This window comes from Equus przewalskii, chromosome 1 (genome assembly GCF_037783145.1).
Source record: "Equus przewalskii isolate Varuska chromosome 1, EquPr2, whole genome shotgun sequence".
Classification (NCBI taxonomy): Eukaryota; Metazoa; Chordata; class Mammalia; order Perissodactyla; family Equidae; genus Equus; species Equus przewalskii.
Genome location: NC_091831.1, coordinates 92,919,075 through 92,928,527, shown reverse-complemented (window position 1 = coordinate 92,928,527; position 9,453 = coordinate 92,919,075). Strand labels below are relative to the sequence as shown.

Sequence of the window (9,453 nt, the reverse complement as noted above, 5' to 3'; positions counted from 1 at the left end):
TGACGAAGGAACCACTCAAGAATTTATTGAGCTCTTTAGCACACTGCTTTCTGGGGAACCTAGACAAACTGGAGAGGAGTAAGGCAGGAGAAAAACAACAGAATACATTGGACAAGTTATTATGAGGTTTATGCATTTATAAATATCCTGTCACAACAGAGTCTCTCAGTGGAAGGGGCTTAGAAATCTAGGGCATGGAGGCCGAAACTTAGATAGTGATAGTAAAAAATCTAAGGAGTTCTAATCAAGCAGCTATTGTGCTGTTCCTACACAAATTGTACCTCAGGGGACCCAAATAACTGATAAGGGGGAATTCTCTTTATAGAAGTATTCCAACTAATAAATGAAGAAGGAATGATAGAAATAAAATACCACCGTTTGGCAAACCCAAGTGAAGTAAGGGCTTATCGATGGCTACTAACATCATAAGAAAAGAGACAAAATAACACTCTGTACCTTCTGATAGAAGTATGTAAGATCACTATAGCGTATTCTTGCCAAAAAAATCTGAATCTGATCATGTTTACAGATCCAACTGCCAATATTGGGAAAGGAGGGAATAGGAGAGGACGGAATTGGCAAAATACAGATCTGATGGAGACACTACAGGACAGTGAGGTTTCTTCAACAAATGAGATACAAGAAAAGGAGAGAGAGAGAGAAAGAGAGAGAGAGAGCAAAAGGAGGGAGGACTTTAGATCCAGACTTGTAAGGAACGTATCAACCAAATGAATGTAGAGATCTCATTTGGATTTTGATTCAAATAAACTAAAAAGCAAAAACAAAAAACATAAGATAATTGGGGGAATGTGAACAGTGACTGGACTATTTGATGATATTACAAAATCACTGTTAATTTTTTTCAGGAGTAAAATAGCATTGTGGCAGTTTGGTAGAAGAGATGCCTTTTAAAGCAGTGGTTCTCAAACTTGAGCATGCATCATGATTATCTGGAGGGCTTATTAAAACACAGACTGCTGGGGCCCGCCCAGTGGCATAGTGGTTAAGTTTGCCGGCTCTGCTTTGGCAGCCAGGGGTTTGCGGGTTCAGATCCTGGGTGTGGACCTGCACAGCGCGCTCATTAAGCCATGCTGTGGTGACATCCCACATACAAAATAGAGGAAGATTGGCACAGGTGTTAGCTCAGCGACAATCTTCTTCACCAAAAAAAAAAACAAAAAGGGGCTGGCCCCGTGGCCGAGTGGTTAAGTTCACGTGCTCCGCTGCAGGCGGCCCAGTGTTTCGTCAGTTCGAATCCTGGGCGCGGACATGGCACTGCTCATTAAGCCATGCTGAGGCGGCGTCCCACATGCCACAACTAGAAGGACCCACAACGAAGAATATACAACTATGTAGCGGGGGGCTTTGGGGAGAAAAAGGAAAAACATAAAATCTTAAAAAAAAAAAAAACCCAAAACAAACCACAGATTGCTGAGCCCCACCCTAGAGTTTCTGATTCAGCAGGTCTGGGGTGGGGACTTATAACTTGCATTTCCAACAAGTTCCCAGGTGATGCTACTGCTCACATTTTGAGAACCACTGCACTGGATCAACCAGATTTTTTTGTTCTGGTCAATTATCTAATTACCCTTTCAAAGAAAGAGCTTAGATTATCAGTTGAGCTCTATCCCCCATGAGTTCCAGCACTCAGATGGCATTCCAGAGAATGAACTGGTGTTCCAAGGCTGACGTAATAATTTACGTGGTATTGACGTAGAAAGGCTTGAAAGAAAAAACCTTCCATCCACCACTTTTCTCTCTAGAATGTTAAACACCCTACTCCTTCCTCAGCCCCTTGCATCTGCCCTTACCCCTCCACTCTTACTCCACGAGCATCAAGGATCCCCAGCACAGAATCTTGTAAAGCTCTTGGGAACTCAGGCTACACCCCTCCATCATTTCCAAATTCAGGGTGGTTTGATGGATATAATATGGGTCCTCCAGTCCTACAGTGTCTCAGAGACACTCTTAACAAATCCCAGAGCTGGTCTGTTCCATGTTGTTGAAGAGAAGGCCTGCAGCCAAGTTCTGGCTCTTCTGTTAACTATGTGACCCACAATGAGTCCTTTAGCATTTGCAGCCCTTAGGTTTTCAACAGGTTAAAAAAGAAGTCCCTCCTTATGAGAAAAAATGGGACACCTGGAGAGATAATAGCCAGAGTTCCTTGGAAAACAAGAGATTAGCAATAATACTGTAACATTAAACTTTAGAGATATTACACTTCATAGTGTAACAACAAAGTGCTGGCGTGTGTGTGTGTGTGTGTGTGTGTGTGTGTGTGTGTGTGTTTAGATCCTAACAACAACCTTGTAAGGTAGGGCCTAAGAGGGTGGAAGTCTGGCCAATTTATGTGTCAGGACCAGGACTCAAACACCTCACCTCCTCAATGAAGGCAGTGTTCTTTCTAACACGCTGCCTTCCTTCAATTTATTTCAATTAAACTCAGGAATGTACTAGTGCACAAAATGAATGACCCTAAAAGGATCAGAAAGTTGCCTTAACTTAAAACTAAAGGGCCAATGACCCAGAAAATTAGAAAGCAAGAGTGGTTTCCTTCAGCTAAATGCCAGGAAGGATCCCTGTAAAATCATTTAACATTCTCAGCAATTTTGCTTTCACAATTTTACCGTCCTCTTCCAGGTCCCTCTGGCTTGTGCATCACAGGATATTTTCTACGCCTCAGATGGCAGCAAACCTCCAGTGGGAGAACCTCACACGCTGCTCCACAAAGAGCTTCTGAGATTTTTCAGCCTCTAAGTCACAAGACCACAGCTTCTCTATGATAATTCTGCCTCATCATGGCAATGACACATCTGGTGACTAATGTCTGCATAGCACTGGATGGGAGAGTGTTTTCCATTTCATTCAGTCTGTGTTCACACCCGAAACCTTCTAGTTCCACTCTAATTTCTTGCAAATTCTGGGCTTGGGAGGCTGCACTAATAAATTCCTTATTGAGTAATAAGCCTGATAAAACCAACCAACCGTGTATTGAGTGTCTTTTAAGGGCGAGGCACTATATGGAGGGCTTTACAGAAGACCTCTAATCTTAACCATTAATAGTGACAACGTGCCCATTTAGTACTGAGCGCCCACTTTGTGCAGGGACTGCACTAGGTAGCTTACACGTGATCTCTTTGCCACATTTATCTCACTTCTCTTGTAAGAATCAGGCATGAACCATTAAACTCGCCTTTCCCTAAGAGTCAGTTAAAAACACTGAAGGAATGTGTTTTGTGGTCATAACATTACTTGGACCCTGTATGTTTATCCTCGCCATTCAAACATGGAAAAAAGAGAATAGATCAGGGCCCAACTTGAGCCGTTGACGCCCAGGTTCACTCTATTTGGGGTACTCGAAGACAGCGGCAACGGAAATTTGGAAGGGAGCATCAGAACCACTAAAGACTATATTCTAAATCAAATGGGTGTTTTGGTGGCATAAAAGATGTGCTTTCTGACGGAAGCTCTTGTCACACTTACTACAGTGAAAAGGTTTTTCTCCTGTGTGTGTTCTCTGGTGGGTGAGAAAATGGGAGCGCTGATTGAAGGTTTTGCCACACTCAGGACACGGATAGGGTCTGTCTCCCAAGTGGATCCGTTGGTGGGTAATGAAGTGGGAGCTCTGATTGAAGCTCTTCCCACACTCGCCACATTTATAGGGTCTTTCCCCCGTGTGGATCCGTTGGTGCTTAACGAGGGCAGAGCTGTCGGCGAACCCTTTCCCACAGTCATCGCACTTAAAAGGCCTCTCGCCTGTGTGAGTTCTCTGGTGCGTGGCCAGATGTGAGCTCTGACTGAAACTCTTGTGGCAATGAGGACAGCTGAAGGGCCTCTCTCCCGAGTGGGTGCTCATGTGAGCTACGAAATGAGAGCTGTCTCTAAAGCCCTTCCCGCACTCTGGGCACTGAAAGGGCCGTTCTCCTGTGTGGGTTCGTTGGTGCTTAGTCAAATCTGAGCTCTGGCTAAAATTCTCCCCACAGTTATGACATCTGTACGGCTTCACTCCCGTGTGGGTCCTCTGGTGGGTGATGAAATTGGAGCTTCGACTAAAGCTTTTATGACATTCGAGGCACGTGTAGGGCTTCTCTCCCGTGTGGGTCCTTTGGTGCATTATGAGGTGGGGCTTCCGCCCAAAAGTCTTCCCACACTCTGGGCACTCGTAGGGTCTCTCGCCCGTGTGGGTTCTCTGATGTTTGACGAGCGTCGAGCTGTCGCTGAATTTCCTTTCACACCCACTGCATTGGTAGGGCTTCTCTCCTGTGTGTGTTCTGCGATGGGTGACCAGGTCGGAACTCTGTTTGAAGCCTTTCCCACACTCAATGCATTTATAAGGCCTCTCACCAGTATGGGTTCTGAGGTGTCTCACGAGATAGGAACTCTGGTTAAAGCTTTTTCCACATTCTTCACACACAGGCTTCTTTCCTACATATCCAGCCAGGAGCTTGTTTAAATCCTTCTCCTGCGAAAAGGGACCCTGATGGCCCTCTCTTGGAAGAGTTCCATGTTGCCCTTCTAATTCAAGGCCCCTCTCCCAGTTTCCTCCCCAGCTAGGAGTCTGAGAAATATCTTTATTGGCCCTTGCTGAGGATGTTCCACATTGTTCTGCTGTTTCAGAAATGTCCCGATTGAGTTTTACCATCTGATTCTCAAAGTCTGAAAAGTTAACAGAAGTAACAGAATAAAGTTATCAGTTATCGGGAAAGAAAATCAGAAAGCAGCAAAATTAAAATCAGTGTTTTTGCAACAGACTACGCTTAATTTGACTAGTTTGGTTTTCACTTTGTGAAAAATTTATTGAAGTTCATTCAGCTTACAGAAAACGTGAATTCCTAATCCCTTTTTATTTTAAGATGGCCAGATGAACCTTGAGATGACCTTATTATTCTCCAAGCGTATACCACATATTGTCCAAACTGGGCAACCCCTTTCGAAGATGTTAAAGTCTGGACGAAAGTGAAATGCTTACTTAAAATGAAGACTTTCTTTAGTCAATTACTGACTGCCCAAGAAATCAAATTTAAACTTCTAATAGTAAGAACGAAAGTCTGGGGCAGCATTCCAATTTTTCATCTAAACAAGGAATGAAATGCTATGGTTCCTCTCACCAGGTGACACTCACATCTCACCTGTGTGACTTTCCCGTAGGATCTTCCTCATCTCAAAATTCGGGAGTGGCAGGACCCATGGCTCCTCTTTCTGCTCCAGCTGGGAGATCACACTTGGTCTAGAAATGCTATATAGGAGGATGAACATAGGAGGTTAATCTGAGCCAATCACACAAGGCCTGGCCAAAATCTAAACCCTCCTCCTTCCCTAAGTAGAAGAGAACACCCAGGGAAACTCAAATGTGTGTTTGGTCTCATTAAAAGGGCAGTCATTCTATCAATAATCCATTTTTCGAGTTTTCTCAATTTATTAGCAGGCAAACACAAGACAATGAAAAAAAAGGGCAGCCAAGATGAAGTGAGAAAAGAGGGTGATCTCCCCAAGAGACTGAGAAAAAAAGCCTTTTTCCTCCCATTAAAAAAAAAAATCAGGCGCCAGCCCCGTGCCCAAGTGGTTAAGTTCATGCACTCCACTTTGGCGGCCCAGGTTTTCGCTGGTTCGGACACATTAGCTAATTATTAACTAACTATATTTCAATAAATGAGACTTTAAAAAAAGACAATTAGCATCTCACTCATATGTAGAAGATAAAAACAATGACAAACACATAGCTTTGGAGATTGGATTGGTGGTTACCATGGGGAAGAGGGTAGGGTGGGAAAGGGGTGATTAGGCTCACATGTGAGGGGATGGACTATAGTTAGTTTTTGGGTGGTGAACATGATGTAATCTACACAGAATTCGAAATATATTACGATGTACATCTGAAAGCTATATAATGTTATAATCCAATGTTACTGCAATAAAAAAAAAGGCAATTAGCTTTTTTAAAAAAGGACAAAGAGCTGTTCATCACAATACTGGTGACTATTTGGAAATGACCTAAACTTCCCACAAGAAAGGAATGATTATATTTGATTGAGCCGTATGAAACGGCCATTTTATAGGTAAAAAATGGTCAAATATATGATTCAATCTAATGTAAATTACTGTATTCCATACAACAAAATACTAAGTGGTTATTCTAAGTGATGTAGAGAAAGATAACAGTATTTATTGTTGTAGAAATATATTCACAAAACCATGTGTAAGAAAGTATGATGTACAACTGGAACTACAGTAGGATCCTAATTGTTCTGTTTTATTTTTCTAATCATATATATGCTTAGAAAAAAGGCTGGAAGGACAGCAGCTCTTCAGCGGTGGGATGGATGACTTTTATTTTCACTTTGCTTGTCTCCTTCTTCAATGAGCAGATATTACTTGTGTAGCAGGTATGAAGGAAAGCAGGGAGAAGGGGTAGCCATGGTATTTTAGAAAAAGCACTGGGCTGGACTCGTATCTCTGCCACTTAACTCTGAGTCTCAGCGTCCCGAGCTGGAAAAGGGGGATAATAACACACACATCAAAGGCTTATGCTGAGCCATCAACGAAGCCACCTGCAAACCATAAAGTGCCATAGAAAAGGATGTTATTCTCTTTCTGCCAGGGAGGCTACCATGATTCCCACAGAGAGTCAGAGCTCTAGGAGACCAGCATCCCCAGAGACCACTCAGACCTGAGCGCTCTCAAGATATCTGAGTCTTAAATCCAAAGGAGAGTAGCATCCTTACCCGTTGAGAGCCCATTCTTCTACGTGTGCTGGGTGGTGTCCCTGAAGAGGATTCTGTAAGCAGGGTCCAGGTAACCCACTCTTCCCTGAAGTCCCCAGCCACATCATTGAGGGTCATCAGGTCCTACAGCAAGAGACCTCAACATGCATCAACAGCTCTCTACATGTTCTCCCCATTGTCTGAAAACCAAATGACAGCCGTCATGGCCACCAGTACACCCAAACGGAACGCCCTGACTAGAAAGGCTCTCAGGTAAATTCTCTCAACCACGGAAGGGTTGCTTTTCTTATTCTGTTTTTACATAATCCTTCCCTTGGCCAACTCACCCATCACTGAGTGAGGCCTGGGCCTCCCAGACACATCTGCAGAACTTCTGTCTTTGAACACACTAACTTCTTGAGGAACAAATTGTCCATGACACACAAGATAAACAAAGGAGAGCGTGTGCAGGTATAACTTGATTTCTAGAAAGCTTTGGATTCTCTCCAACTACATTTTCTTCAGCAAGCCAGGAAGTCGTGGGCTTAATTCTACTCATATTAGTTATGAGAACAGCTGACTTTTCGCGGCTTGTCGATTGGTGGCAACCTCATGGGACAGCCTATGCAGAACTCCAAAGGGAACTGTCCTGGGGACCATCTATTTCAGGGTTTAATGGAGCTAGAAATGAGACTTAAAAAGATATGGATTACAAGGGGAAAAAAAGGCATGGACAAGCTGTAAAATTAAGCGAAATTCAATGGGAATAAGAACAAAACATGACCCTTGGGGGCTGAAGCAATCATTAACACATTAATAAAGTTGACAGCAGGATCACGAAAAAATTATTTTGAGGGAGATGGTCAGATTCCTGGATGGATCAGTGATTTATTCAGTAAGTAATATGTTGTAAGGTATTAGGGGTCACAAAGAAGTGTAAGATAACATGTCCCTGCCTTAAAGAGTTTCCAATGGAAACAAACACAGGTCAGCCAGCTGAGCCTGCTACAAAGAATCCTGGGTTTCAGTGCAGGATGGACCAGGTGCGGTGAGGGGGTTTTTCCCTTTCCCATCTTCCGTCTCACCATCAAAGCACCGGTCCTACTAGAACACACTCGCAAACACTTCTCGTGGAGACAGTTATGCATTTACAGACATTGCTCTGGGTCACTGACAAAGTAGCGAGTTTCTAAGGATCTAAAAACCCTAGGGATGCAATTCATCTGTCTGGCTTAAAACCTTCACAAGCAAAAATAATGTCAGTAGGAAGTGGACATTGGAAGGAGTTTTGAGCATACATTTTATTTCTGCATCCATTACAAAACACGACAGCAGGGCCGCCTGCAGGAGGCGAGTTCTCAGCCACTGTCCCAGAAACCCTGTTTCCCGCCCAGCCTCCTGTCCCCTGCACAGGTGACCTCGAAGGCCGTGCAGCGCCCAGGTGCTGTGACTAAGTGCCATTGTGAGGAGCAGCCCTCTGCTCACTGGGGTTATTAATAGGAACATGACCGCAGGGGCAGCGCCGACACCCATCTCCTCCCTCGTGGTGCTGCAGGCCCCAGTCGGGGGCCGGGGACCTCCATGAGGACCAAGAGCACGGATGGGGAGGATGAGCCATCCCGACGACGGCGCGGAAAACCGCAGCTACCTCAGCCCGCTCCTCAGCAGGACCTGCGGGCTCCGAAGGGCGGGCGCGGGGACCCGGCAGCGACACGTCGGGGCGGCGGGCGCGCCCTTCCACGCCCCTCTGTGGTGCCCGGGTGGCCGCCGCCGTCTGCTTCCCGGATCACTCACCGCCCCAGGGCCCAGCCCGGGGATGGAGCAGGAAGTGAGTCCTCCACCGCCGAGCCGCACCCGGCCCGCAGCGCCGAGGTGGTCCCTCCCAGAACCCGACTGTGATTCGTGCGTGACAGGACTGTGGGGACACAGGTGGGACTCCAAGCCCGACAGCCAGCCGCCGGAAAACACCGCCTCTGTCCTCTTGCCATTGGCTCCTCAGTTTCCATGACGAGATACCTTCCCCGTCCATAGGCTGATTGGGCTTTCAATCACCGCGGGGCCTTCTGGGAAATGTAGTCCAGAGCAAGATTTCCTCAAAAGACGAGCACCGGGACGCCCAGTTCTGAACGGTGACAAGTGCTAAACCCGATTCCCGCGCTACCTGACTGCGACGGGGGCTCTCCGGAGCTGACGGGGTCTCCAAAGACTGTACGTCCAGAGAGGGATCTGCAGGTGCGAGCCTCCTGGCCTCACCCAACTACCGCGGAGCAGCCTTGCACCACCGGCGGCGTCTCCCGGGATCTGGCACCTCGCCCTTTCAGAGCGCCAAGCAGCACATTGCTCCTACCATGCTGCGCATCCTCCTCTGCCCGGTCCCCTGCCCGAGCCCCGGGTGGCCAGAGCCTGGAATGGTGTCTGCCATCTCACACTGGGCTTAAGAAACCCCAAGCAGAAGCCGATAATGGAAAACAGATGTCTGCGTCCTTCCATTGGCATCACAGTTCCCAGGCATATCTCCTCCCCGTTGGTTAAGGCACTGTTAATAGCCCAATGTGGCAGGCGAGGGCGTCGAGTACTATTCTAGGAAGTGTGTATTGGGTTCCAAACTGTGGAGGCTCCTGGGTCTTATGTGAGAGCCAGTGTTCCCTTGTGGGCGGGCCCCTACCTAAAAAATAATAGAGGCCTTACCTTACAGTGAAGAAAATGGGCCTGTCTATCCTATTTGTTGATTCAATACAATTTAAAAAAGAAA

The 9,453-nt window shown here is 46.1% G+C and overlaps 1 protein-coding gene across 2 annotated transcripts; it reads right to left on the bottom strand.

Moving 5' to 3' along the window:
• Positions 1–8,796, bottom strand: ZNF774 (zinc finger protein 774). 2 transcript variants are annotated; one of them, XM_008512652.2, is made up of 4 exons: positions 8,350–8,796; positions 6,723–6,845; positions 5,130–5,236; positions 1–4,656 (listed from the first exon to the last, which is right to left on the bottom strand). In XM_008512652.2, the coding sequence occupies exons 2-4, from the start codon at positions 6,827–6,829 to the stop codon at positions 3,416–3,418; spliced, it is 1,455 nt and encodes a 484-aa protein (XP_008510874.2). In that variant the 5' UTR covers positions 6,830–6,845; positions 8,350–8,796; the 3' UTR covers positions 1–3,415. The 2 variants fall into 2 exon arrangements, with proteins under 2 accessions (XP_008510874.2, XP_070427048.1); XM_070570947.1 differs by having other exon boundaries at positions 8,496–8,633.
• Between the last annotated feature and the right edge of the window lie 657 nt (positions 8,797–9,453).